Source organism: Odocoileus virginianus, chromosome 3 (genome assembly GCF_023699985.2).
Source record: "Odocoileus virginianus isolate 20LAN1187 ecotype Illinois chromosome 3, Ovbor_1.2, whole genome shotgun sequence".
NCBI lineage: Eukaryota > Metazoa > Chordata > Mammalia > Artiodactyla > Cervidae > Odocoileus > Odocoileus virginianus.
The window spans coordinates 35225421-35238647 of record NC_069676.1 but is presented as its reverse complement, the minus strand read 5'-3'; the positions used below and the strand labels follow the sequence as shown (position 1 = coordinate 35238647).

At 37.8% G+C, this 13227-nt stretch overlaps 1 protein-coding gene across 6 annotated transcripts in view; it reads left to right on the top strand.

Moving 5' to 3' along the window:
- UIMC1 (ubiquitin interaction motif containing 1) overlaps nt 1-13227 on the top strand; it is a 116103-nt gene that overhangs the window by 75605 nt on the left and 27271 nt on the right. For all 6 annotated transcript variants that reach the window (XM_070465149.1, XM_070465151.1, XM_070465150.1 and 3 more), the window contains one exon: nt 3698-3860. In XM_070465149.1, coding sequence (XP_070321250.1) covers nt 3698-3860 — 163 coding nt within the window. The remainder of the gene's footprint in view (nt 1-3697; nt 3861-13227) is intronic.

Genomic DNA, 13227 nt, shown 5'->3' with positions numbered 1-13227 from the left:
TTTGGCACAGGTAGAAGTATGCATGTGAAACTGCTTTATAATACATTGTGGCTGCTCAGTGATATTAGCTTACTAATGACACAGAATTGTTGGCAGTATTTGAAGTATTTGGAATACCCTTGCCAGAACTGTAGTCCCTCTTGATTTGATTTCCTACAGTGGTAAGGTTCTTTTGGAAATACTATTTTTGGAATATCTTGTTTTAGTGGGGGTCTCAGATATTTGTACTCAGAAGTCTGTTAACTTTATTCAGACTTTATTCAGGCTTTATTCAGACTCAGATACAGTTGATCCTTGAACAACAAGGGGGTTGGGGTGCTGACTTTTCGTGCAGTTGAAAACCTGTGTATAACTTATAGTGGGCCCTTGGTGTCTGTGGTTTCTTCCTAACACAGCCAACCGCAGTCATTTAGAACTGTAGTATTTACTGTTGAAAATATTTGTATATTAGTGTACCTGCACAGATGTAGTCAGTTTAGTCAGTTGGTTAAGTAAACTGTATTAAATAGACTGTGTCTAAGATAAAAGGGGAGATAAACACTTTCCTAAACTATGCATAAATCTTATGGGGAATGGATAAGGGAGTTGGTGACTGTAGGACATATTCTCATTTTCATTGGATCTGTTTCTTGAGATGAAGTTTCTTTTCAGGCCAGCCTTTAAGAGATCATGATTTGGTATACAAATACCTGTTTTGAGAAAATACACATACAGTATTTTAAAAGAAGTAGAAGCAGCTCTACAGAGACCCAGTCCCTGATTGCATAGTCCTCACAAAAGCTTCTTGGCTTATATTTTTTTTCCTCTTGAGGCTCCTCCGTTGTAGCTAATTTTTAAATAAACATTTTTAATGGTGCTGGGAAAAAAACTTAGGTAAACATAAAAATGTTTAGAAACCTTCTGGATTGCCTATGAATGTGATTGGAAGTGGTCTTGTATTCACAATAAAACAATAATAGATCAGCTTCTCCCTCTTGAATACTATAATAATAGTTGAAGGTACCTTCTCTGCATTTTATAGAGCTGATGATGGAATAAAAAGAAGTATAGTACTGGATGTGAATACAAGTAGCATTCATGTCATATAACTTTTCTATGCGCGTGTGTGTTAGTCGCTTAGTCGTGTCCGACATCTTGTGACTCCATGGGCTACAGCCCACCAAGCTCCTCTATCCATGGAATTCTCCAGGCAAGAATACTGGAGTGGGTTGCCATTTCCTTCTCCAGTTTCTATGCTTAGTGAACTTTAGAATGCCGAGTAACTGCTCAACTGCCACTAACTTTCAAGACTATTTGCAAATTATAGGGTATATTGCTTTTTCTTCCTTCTGCTCAAATGACTTTGCACTTACAGGACAACTTTTCCTTATACAAAGGAACCTGTGTTTGTGAGAATCTCAGTGACTAAGATTGAAATAAAAAGCACCTAGAACTTTTAGACCCACTTGACTTACCCCACATGCTAGAGAAGAATAATTTTAGAACCAGAGTGTCTCCCAATACCTGGCAGAGTCAGCCTCCAGAAACAAAGTGGGTGGGGAGTGCTTTTTGTTTTTGTCACACTATGGTGAAATACTGAGTTTGGATGCCACCATGGGTTTGAGCCTGCATTGTCCACTTAGTCATTTTGTGATCAGCAGATTACTTTGCCTTTTCAAGCCTTAATTTCCTCTTATATAATAATGGAGCAAGTGATACCTCTGACAATTAGGTTGTTGTGAGGTATGGATATGGAAAATGCTTGGCCAAGCCTGGCGTAGTACAGAAACTCAACCACTCTTGGTTCCTTTCTTATCTTTCTTCCCCCCCCCCCCCCATCTTTTTTTCTTCCCCTTTCTAAGTAAAAAGCAGGTATGTGTTGAAAATAACATTTTCTGACAGTTGTAGAAATTGTTTTACTTGGTATTTATTTAGATGGCCTGTTTCCCTCTCTGCTGGGTTACATTCACAGGTGGTAAATTTCAGGGATGGCCTAAATTTAGAGACTAAAAAGAAAAAAAACAAAAACAAAACCCAGTTTTCTCAGAGCTTAAATTATCTATCCACTGCAGTTTTGGTCTCATTTTGTTCTTGTATCAGAAAAGGGTTTATTTTGTTTCCTATAGTAAAGCATAATGACGGCCTAGTTGCTCCTTGCTTTTAAATGGAAGCAGTGGCTATGCAGGATAGTTTCACATTGATTGGATAGGACATGCTGTCCTTTGAAGCAAGTGTTAGGCAGTAGTGGCTGCAGTGCTCACGCATACTGTTGAATTAATCACTGCAGAGTTCTTGGCTCTGACCTGTAAAGGTAAAATAAAACTGCCTCTGAGAGATACTGGGAACTGTAGGAACAATGATGACTACAAAACACTGAAAAGGGAGTAAGAATGGCTTTGTCAGAATTGTTTTAATGATTGCCTTCAGGCCTTCTTAAATGTTTGGGTCTTAGTTATGTTTCCTCTTTCAACTCAAAAGAAACAAATAAAACGTAAGAGGTGGTTTGTCTTACTGGTATAAGCTGAGGCCTAGATTCTTAAATTTTAGTTGTGTTGCTTGAGCTCTTTTTTTTCCCTCACTCCTGATGTCCGAAGTTACTTATAATGATCACAGTTCTTTTTGTGTGTTTGTGGAATTAATTCTTTCTTTCTTTCAGTTTCATTGAGATAGGATTAATATATAGTGCTGTTTTGGAGAAGGAAATGGCAACCCACTCCAATATTCTTGCCTAGAGGATCCTGTGGACAGAGGAGCCTGGTGGGCTGCTGTCCATAGGGTTGCACAGAGTCAGACACGACTGAAGCAACTTAGCATGCATGCATGCATTAGAGAAGGAAATGGCAACCCACTCCAGTATTCTTGCCTGGAGAATCCCAGGGACGGAGGAGCCTGGTGGGCTGCTGTCTATGGGGTCGCACAGAGTTGGGCATGACTGAAGCGACTTAGCAGGAGCAGCATAGCGCCGTTTAAGGAGTACAGTATGATTTAACTTACATGCATAGTTAAATGATTATCACAGTAAGTTTAGTGAACACCTGTAATCTCATATAGATATAAAATTAAAGAAATAGAAAATTTTTTTCCTTGTGATGAGAACTCTTAGGATTTACTGTAACAAGTTTCTAATATATAACATACAGCAGTGTTAATTATATTGTTACATTGTAAATTACACCCTAAATACTTATTTATCTTACAGTTAGGAGTTTATACCTTTTGACTGCCTTCATAATTCTTTTGTGAGATTGAATAACTGTCTTTAAGATGCTGTTGCTAATACAAATTGAAACATAGCATACTGACTTAACAAGGACAGTGCCTTGCAGTGGGGTAGAGAGGAATGCTGTCAGATTTTGGAGCCCAGTAATCCCTGGTTTGAATTTCAGCTCTGCCACTTATTTGTTCTGTAACTTTGGGCAAGTTGCTTTACTGTTTTAGACAATACTTTACTCAAGTGTAAAAAGAATGTAGTAATCTTTGCAAGATTACCATGAGTTTTAAATTAACATTATTAAATGCAGAATGCTTAGCACACAGTAGGCAGACACTGAATGAGTATTAACTATGTTAGTGTATCTCCCAATCTACTGTCCAGAATTTGGCAAAATGATTGGTCTCATTGAAAGTAAGTAAAATACAGGATGGAGCCTCTTGCAGTTCTTTTTGGGCAAAGATACTTTGTAAAGCTAATACAATTGCTATTTGTCATGTTCTTTAGGTTCTTCAAGTTGATAACAAGAAAGATGCTGAGAAGGAAATATCTACTTCTATCTTCTCATCTAGTGCCCAGGTATCCTGCCCACTCTGTGACCAAGGCTTCCCACCCACAAAGATTGAGCGACATGCCATGTATTGCAATGGGCTGATGGGGCAAGATACAGGTAAAGCCACTCTTTTCTTTGACTATGTGGTGGTTTTGTAGTCATGTACAGTACAGTGCAACAGTATTTGCACTTAAATCTTCAGTATTTAAGTTGTTGATTTTTTCTATTTAGCTAAGTTTCTAGTGCTTTTGACATTCTTTACTACATTGGCTGGCATGCTATTTTGTTGCACATACCTCAGAACAAGGGGATGGAAAAAAATCTTTCTTCTTTTAATGTTTCAAATTTATTCTTTGCTTTAGGCAGGCCATTTTACTTTAGGCAGGCCAAAGATCAATGTGATCCCATGGACCTTGCATTTCACATTGTATACAAATACTGAAACTCCTATGAAACTTGAGGAAGTAAGTTCTAGAGTTGCCTGTTTTTCATTCAGAATAAGTCTCTTGTCAGGGGGTTGTGTGTGTGTAAATTTTACCTAAAGACAGTTACAGCTGAAAAATATCCCTAGTTCCTATTCCTCTCCTATATGTCTCTGATGCATCACCCTGGAGCTTTTGATTATCTCTCAGAGAGTGCACCAGAGGCTTTGGTTTTGGTACAGCATGAGATATTGGCCAAGAGAATCTGCTTGTTCATCACAGTCCTTGAAATACCACCCCTGATCTTGCCTTTCTAAACTCTAAATATGATAGAATCTGCACAGCTCTCTGTGGTCTAAATATAATAGAATCTGCATACCTCTTTGTGGTCTAACATGTTGAATGTAACCATTCATCAGAAGATTAGAAATGTTCAATATTTTTCTCAGTTCTACTTGGTTCCCATCACTTAGAGATGTTTAATCTGAAATTGTATAATTGTGAGGTAAGGGAAAGAAAGACACATGTTACTTAACTTTTCTGATGTTATACATTTCTCATTAGTTAAATAAGGAAGTACCTAAACTTATAATTTAAATAAATTTCTTGATTTTTCTAATTATAAAGTAGTACCAGTTCATTTTTAGTACAAATAATAATAATGGCATACATTTATTGAGTACTTGAAATGAGTCAGGCACTATTTACATAAATGGGACCATGCCACATATAATTCTGTAGTTTGCTTTTTTTTTTTATTTAGCAGTAAATTTAGATCTTTCTATGTACAGATATAATTTTTACATAGTTGAGATCTGACCGTATGTAAAATTCTGTTTTTTCTACTTATAGCATTAAAGTTTTCCCATGTCACTAAAAGTTAGGTGTAAAAATATTTTTAATATTATATTAAAATATTTAATATAATATTCTGTAATCCAGAGTGCCTTCATTTACTTGTCATATATTTAGAATGCTTCATGTTGCCATGTTATACATACATGACACTGAGCTTTTTATGCCAAAAATTGTTGCTATATTTTGGGGTTATTTTTTAAGGATATATTTTTAGTTTGGCTGCTAGTGAGAAAAAGATGGACTCCACAGTCCAGTCAGTCTGAGATTGAGTCCTGCCTCTGTCACTTACTACTCTGTGACCCTATGCTAGTTCCTATTCATGCATCTGTCAACCAATAGAAATGACCTTATTTGGTTTTTATGAAGTTAAATAAGATATTTTAAGTAAAGTGTTCAGTACAGTGCCTAGCACATAGTAAGTGCTTAAGAACTTTGAGCTGCTGTTATTGTTCCCAGTAGTGGAATTACTAGGTCAGATATTTTGTTGTGATTTTTTAAGGGTTTTTATGAATAACACTGTAGTCTTTTAAATACACTGAAAGTTGAAGACCTAAATCTGGTCAACTTCCTTTAATTGAAGAGCACTGTAGGACTAGGATTTTAGATGCAGTTTTACTTTCATATAACTCTTTAGTTTGATTTTTAGTAGAGTGTTTTAGTGGCTGAAAGAATTCTAAGGCTGGACATTTGGTGACCAGAGAAGGGAGAGACTGTTTTGTCTATCTCACTAAACATGCTTACCCAACTGGTATTAGTTACTTAGTCAACACCCCACTCAGCACTGAGGTTCAGAAATAAACGAGTTTGAGAAACTGAATCCTCATTGAGCTCTACGAATAGATGACCTTCTTCCAGTCATAGTTAAAAGGTAAAAAGTATAGAGTAGATTTTACTGACATTTCCTAGATAGACCACTGATAGTTTGTGCTTAAACAGGAAGTTTTGGTATTCATTTTTGTCAGATATCTTTCAGCTTTATGATACTTGCTTTTGAGCTTGTTCTTCCTTATGGGATGTGGTGGGGCAACTCACAGCACCACCTTCTTGATTTAGGCTTGTTTCTGAGTTTTCTCAAACCTAATGCAGACTTATACAGAATCAGGTTATTCTCATTGAACTTGTTGAGAAGCTGACACCATCAGGTAGGCAAAGTAGACTGAGACTTGCATTGTTATCTGTTCAGAAAGTCTTTCAAGTTCTCGAGTCCACTGGGCCAGTGATCCTGTGTATTGCTGCTCAGTTGGATTGACACTCTGGGTCTTGAGGACTCTTTGAAACATTATAGATTTAAGTGTATTTTCCAATATAATTGGAAGCTCTTATACTCTTGACACTGTATGTCTTGGGGCTCTGATCCAAATGTCTCAGACCTCCATCCAAAGATGTCTGCGGTATCCCAAATGACAGTCATACTTTTTCTTAAGGAAATTTGTTTTAAAAATTAGTTCCTTGGTGATCCAGTGGTTAAAAGACTGCAGCAGGGGGCACGGGCTTAATCCCTGGTCAGGGATACTGCTTGTCACATGACAAAGGCTCCCCGCCTCCCCAAAGAAAAAATCCAAAAGTATGATGAAGACAAGTTAGAATACTGCAAACTTCAACACCAGCTTGTTTACCTAGAACCAGAAATTTGTTTTTTTTATACTACCTATTGCCTACCTACTTTAATTCATCCAAATACTTAATAGAAACACCTTTTTTAAAAATGATGCTCGACCTTGTGTGGGTTACTAAAGAAGTTACCTAAGAAATTAATTATAAGATGGCACAAAGTGAATATTGTGTACTCTGACAGTAAGTGCACCAAGAAAAAGGAGAGCTGCAGTGAATAGGGATGATATTGCCAGAGAAGGGTGGGCTTAGCCTCAGCTGGATAGGTTTGGACAAACCCATAGGAAAGTAGCGGGTCCTTTATCCCCCTGTGGGTTAGATAAGGTAGGAAGCAAGGGAAACAGCCACTAAATAACAGCTTCCTCTTAATCTTCCTAGTAATGTTAGCTTACCTAAATTATCCTTTCTGGTGACATTATTTAGGCCTTACAGGAAAATTTGGAGTAGGGAGCCCTCACAAAAAATGTCACTCTCTGCTTTTTCCTCTGCTTTCCTGGGGACTGAGCTTGTGGCTCTGAGGTGGGGTAGGGGAAGTACATTAGATGAATTATGTGAAACATGTACTAGTGTGACTGGCATATAGTAGGTCTTCAGTGAATTTGCCGTCATTTGATTTCTCTACCAGCTTGCCTGTCCTGTCTTCCTTGTCATGTATTTTAGTGTTTGTTCTGGTTCCTCTTAGCCTTATGACTGAAGAGAGAGGGCTGTCCTCAACCTAATATTTTAATCTTTGGTAAAAGGAAGCCTCTCTTAAAATGGAGGGGAAAAAGTTTTAACATGACCTCTGGATGAGCGACCATTAGCCCAATGCCTAAGGGGATGCAATAAGAGAGGACTTTCTTTCCAGAGCTAAGGATCCAGCTTTCCCCTTCTTCCTATTTTTCCCTGAATCTGATCCTAGACATGCTTGGTTTGGCTGTGTAAAAGAAATAGTAATTAGAGTCATTTACATGAAGTGTCTTACCATTTATGCCTGTTACCGTGCAGCACAATAACAATTATGCATATCATTAAATATGTGTCTGATTAACTTTGCTGTAAGTTTTATTTGATTATAATACTACACTCTGGTTGAGTTGGCTCAGTCTGCTCAGTTTGTTGCTCAGTGACATGGCTGTCTATTCACAACTGTGGAAAAATTAAGAGAGTGTTCTTAAAAGGCACTGTTTGAGGAGAGACGATTTGCTAAATCAGTCTAAACTGTGACAGAAGCAGGTTGCCTTTACATTTGCTTTCTGGAGAATGTCTTTGAGATAATTTTTTCCTTTTTGTAATTTTATTTATTTTATTTTTGGCTGTGCTGGGTCTTCGTTGCTGTGCAAGCTTTTCTCTAGTAGAGTGCAGGGTCTACTCTCTAGTTATGGTGTGCAGGCATTTCATTGCAGTGGCTTTTCTTGTTGCAGAGCATGAGCTCTAGGGTATGCAGGGTTCAGTAGTTGTGGTACATGGGCTCAGTAATTGTGGCTCCAAGGCTCTAGAGCACAGACTCAGTAGTTGTGGCATATGGGCTTAGTTGCACCCCACCGTGTAGAATCTTCCTGAATCAGGTTTTGAACCTGACTGTCCTGCATTGGCAGGCAGTTTTTTTTTTTTTTTTTTTTTACCACTGAGCCATCATTGGCTCATTTTATTAAACATCTAGGAAGAAAAAAGGTATTCATTTACTCATCCAATAAATACTTATTAAGTACCTACTATTAATACATGGCAGGTATAGTCAACAGAATATACAAAGTCCATGTTGTCAGAGATGTATTCTAGTAGTAGACTACTTCAATAAACAAACATAATATGTCATGAGAGAAAGAAAGTGAAAGTGTTAGTCATTCAGTCATGTCTGACTCTATGACCCCCTGAAGAGTAGCTCTCCAGGCTCCTCTATCCATGGAATTCTCCAGGCAAGAATACTGGAGTAGGTTGCTATTACCATCTCCAGGGGATCTTCCCGACCCAGAGATTGAACTCAGGTCTCCCGCATTGCAGGCAGATTCTTTAATGTTTGAGCTACCCAGGAAGCCTCCTATAATATGTCATGTTGATAAGTATTTTAGAGAAAGAAATCAAAAGAAGAGGGGAATAGAGAGTACTGAGGACAGGAGGTGACAGTTTAAAATAGGTGGTGTGGAAGTTTCCATTGAGAGGGTGACATTTAAACAGAGGCCTGAGTGAGGGAATGAGGTAGGAGAATTTTGAGTGGAGAGGAGAGAGTGTTACAGGCAGTGGGAACAGTAAGTTCAGAGACCCTGAGGTGTCAACAGCCTTGGTGTGTGTGGGAAATGACAGAGAAGCAGTGTGGCTGGAGTAGAGTGAGGGAGAGATTAACAGAACCAGAGAGATAATTGGAGAGGGGACAAGTGAACAGATCACATAGAACTCATAGGTCATTAGTGAGGAACTTTAGCTTTTAAATAAGGAAACATTGGAGGGATTTGAGCAAAAAAAAAAAATGAATTAATATTTGAACAAAGGATCACTCTGGATGCTGTGTGAATAGATTGTTGATTGACAAGGGTAGAAGCTGCGAGAACAGCCTGTGCTTTATTTTTGGTAATATGATATAGTGAGAGAAACATTGGCTTGGAACTAGGTAGAACTGAACTTAAATTTCAGCTGTAATACTGGTCAGCTGGGTAATATTTGACAAATTACCTTACTCTTTGAGGATCAGGTGCCTTATTTGTAAAATTAGTCTAGCATCATTAGTATTGTCATGAGAATCAGAAATACTTTTATCAAGTACCCAGCACTGTGTCTGGATTGTTTTAGATATTCAATAAATGGTGGCTGCTGTTATTGTTCAATATTTCAGCTAGAGCTAAAAGAAGGATGAAAGACAGGGAAAGGCATTAGAGCCAAAGTGCTAAGAATAAGTTAGTGAGAAATAGATCCTAGCTGAGTTAGGAAAGCTAAAGGCATTAACTGTATACTCTTTGGGCCTAGATACAGAGGTGTGAATACTGCTAGGAGTGGATTTTCTCTTCATGGATATTTCATGGAAACATAATGGTGGGTAAGTGCATGGGTTGTTGTTCAGTTGCTCCGTCATGTCTGACTCTGCGACCCCATGGACTGCAGCACGCCAGGCTTCTCTGTCCTTCACCATCTCCCAGAGCTTGCTCAAACTCATGTCCATTGAGTTGGTGATGCCATCCAGCCATCTTGTCCTGGGTCATCCCCTTCTCCTGCCTTCAATCTTTCCCACCATCAGGGTCTTTTCTAATGAATGAGCTCTTCACATCAGGTGGCCAAAGTATTGGATCTTCAGCGTCAGCATCAGTCCTTCCAGTGAATATTCAGGATTGATTTCCTACTGGTTTGATCTCCTTGCAGTCCAGAAGACTGTCAAGAATCTTCTCCAACACCACAGTTCAAAAGCATCAATTCTTCAGTGCTCAGCTTTCTTTATAGTGCAACTCTCACATCCATACATGAGTACTGGAAAAACCATAGCTTTGACTATCAGGTAGAGGTAAGAATCCTTAATGGAGATTTGCCTGAGAACTATCAGAGAAATACTGAGACCTAGAATAGGTTTGACTTGGGTGACTCAGCAAAAATCAGAAGACCTGAACTTCTCTAGGTAAAACATTTCTTAAATTGGACAGAGTTGACTTTTTCAGTTTTATATATGTGTATTTACCCACCTGAATGTAATTTGTACTCCTATTCAGTCTTCTCACTTGTATTAATGTGGCTTTTCTGGTATCTAGGAGGATTAAGTATATCACTGTTGACAACTAACTATAGAGGTGTTAATAATACATGTCAGTAGTTAGGTGTATTGTTAGGAAGTAGCTTAAGTTTAGTAGAAATAGCATGGATTATGGAAACACACTGACCTGTGGGGAGATATACAAATCCAAACAAAGTGAGATTATAGTACTATTGGGTAGATAAGACATACACATGAATAACTGTAATGCAAGATCAAAACTACTAAGGGGCATAAAGATAAATTCTGTGGTGTTTCAGAAGAAACATGATAAGAGATTTAGAAGAAAGGCATTAATGTAAAACAGCAGGCAAAAATCGAATCATATAAATAGGAAAACATTAAAGGTGTACAAAAGAGCATGCAATTCAGTGTGATTGTAGTATGGACATAATGAAAATAAATGGTAAGCAGTTGGGGAATGACAAATGTAACGTGAATTATATGAGTTAATATAGGACAAGGTTTTTTTTCAACCTGTAAAAAATTATTTATGTGTTTACTCCAGTGTAGCATATAGGACTCTTTTGGGTGCAAGCATTAGAAATACAATTCAAGTGAAAAGTGAAAGTGTTAGTCACTCGGTTATGTCTGACTCTTTGCAACCCCATGAACTGTAGCCTGCCGGGCTCTCCTCTGTCCATGGAATTCTCCAGGCAAGAATACTTGAGTGGGTAGCCATTCCCTTCTTCAGAGGATCTTCCCAACCCAGGAATCAAATCCAAGTCTCCTTCATTGCAGACAAATTTATTACCATATGAACCACCAGGGAAGCCCTGGTAATCTTAAGCAAAAAAGAGAGTTTAGTTTGCATCATAATTAGGAAGCCTGGGATAGGCTTCAAACTGAGCCATATCTGAGAGCTGAGATGATGTTTCTCTGTCTTTTGACTTTACTTTTCTCTATTCAACAGATAGACTTTCTTGTTGTTAAGGGACAGGCAAAGTGTCTGCCAGCAGCCATAGAGTTTTAACCTTTAATGGAAAAAAAAGGAGTTCTTTCTCCTGAGACCATAAATCAATCTAAGAAAGACTCTGATGGTCTTTATTTAAGTAACCACCCCTGGTTTAGTTAATATTATCAACTGGATGGTTATGTATCATTTATTAATATGTCAGAACAAGTAACAGAAAGCCCTGTTAGTACTTATCAGAAAATTTTATCAATTCTGATAACAGAAAACACAATATTAATTGATGTAATTAAGTGAGTTTAACATGTAAGGTTTCTCACATAACAACATATCTGGAGTGAGGTAGTGGCTTAGTGACATAATGAGGACCAAAGCTTTTCTGTTTCACCTCTACAGTCCTTGACTTGTGGTTTCTTGACTTACGGTTTCAAGATGGCTGTTATATCTCTAGACCTTAAATCTGTTTTCCAGGCAAGAAGAAAGGATAAAGGAACATGATTGTAGGTTGTAATTACTGCAGTCTATTAACTCATTCCTATAATAATCTCATGGAATTGAGTTTATTCCAAATTGTGGAAAAATTAGGTCAGTTATAAATTTAGTATTTGTTCATGTCCTTTATGCATGTGTTTATGTGTCTTTATGTGTCTTTGAAGTCAGTCATCGATTAATTTGCTGCTAATGAAGTTTTGTGTTAGGTGCTGGGAGTGCTCACAGGGTGATAAGGTGATAAGTGCTCATAGAGCTGATTGAACCTCAAATTTGTATTCAGGAAATTCACAGTCCAGTGAGGCAGACAGGCTTGGACACGACTAATTAGAATACAAATCAGTTGAAATGCTAAAATAGAGGCACTAATACCAGGTGTGGGTTTTTAACCACCACCACCACCCATTATTGAAAATGGGCATCTAAAATAGCAACAAGCCTTGTTAGGTGTAAATTGTCTGAATTTCTGATGTTTTCTTTAAACCACATTACAAAAAGTAAAATTACTGGATTATATGTATAAAGTTTTAAGACTGTTTTCAGAAGATTCTACTCATTTAAATTCTCATTGGCAGCATATGAGAGAGTGTTCCTTTCACCACACCATTACAAATACTGAGGAATGTTACTTCTTTTTTTGTTTTTAAAGCATGGTATATTCATTAGATAATCAGTGATATTTCATTATATTTTATATTTCTTTGATTGGTACAGTTGAATTTGTTTCTTTTTTTTAAAAGCCAACTTGTATTTCTTCTTTGAAAAATTGTTATCTGAACTTACCAAGTATCTGTTGGGTTCTTAATATTTTTCTTATCAATTTATGTAAGTTCTTTAGAAATGGTATTTGTCTTTTGCTTCAAAGGTGCTTTCCAGGTTTTTCCCACCCACCCATCAGTTCTTACCGAGTTTACAGATTTGTGCAGCCTGGCACATCACCCCCTTCTTGTGTTTAAACAGTCAGAGCTTTTATTTCTTAAAGCAGAGGCAGGGCTGATCCTGTAGAAAAATCCCTAATCAGTGCCACTGGTATGGAGAAAAGAGCATTGGAATCCATGCAGTTAGGGGGAGGGCTGCAAGGAGAAATTGTAGAAAATTCATTGCTGCTGATAGTGGGAGAAGGAAGCTGAGAGGTAGGAAGAGATGGTGATCTAGTACAGAGGTCAGTACGAGCTGGAAGTGATACACCTAAGGTAGATTCATCTTTGATAGACTTGACCCCAGACTGTTCGGTGTTTCTGTAGAGGCCATCATCTTATTTGAATGCCTGCTGACATAGAAATACATCATAACTTTTAGCCACTGGGTGAACCCTTAGACCAAGTACCTCCACTCCAGACTTGTGATGTTCCATTGCTTGTAACTTTCTCTTGTATGTAACTCTCTCCTCTTGTATGAATAATGTAAAAAAAAAAAATAATGTAAAAGAACTGTGTGGTTCTGTCCCATTCCTCCATGCTTGTCGTCTGAATTGTCTTC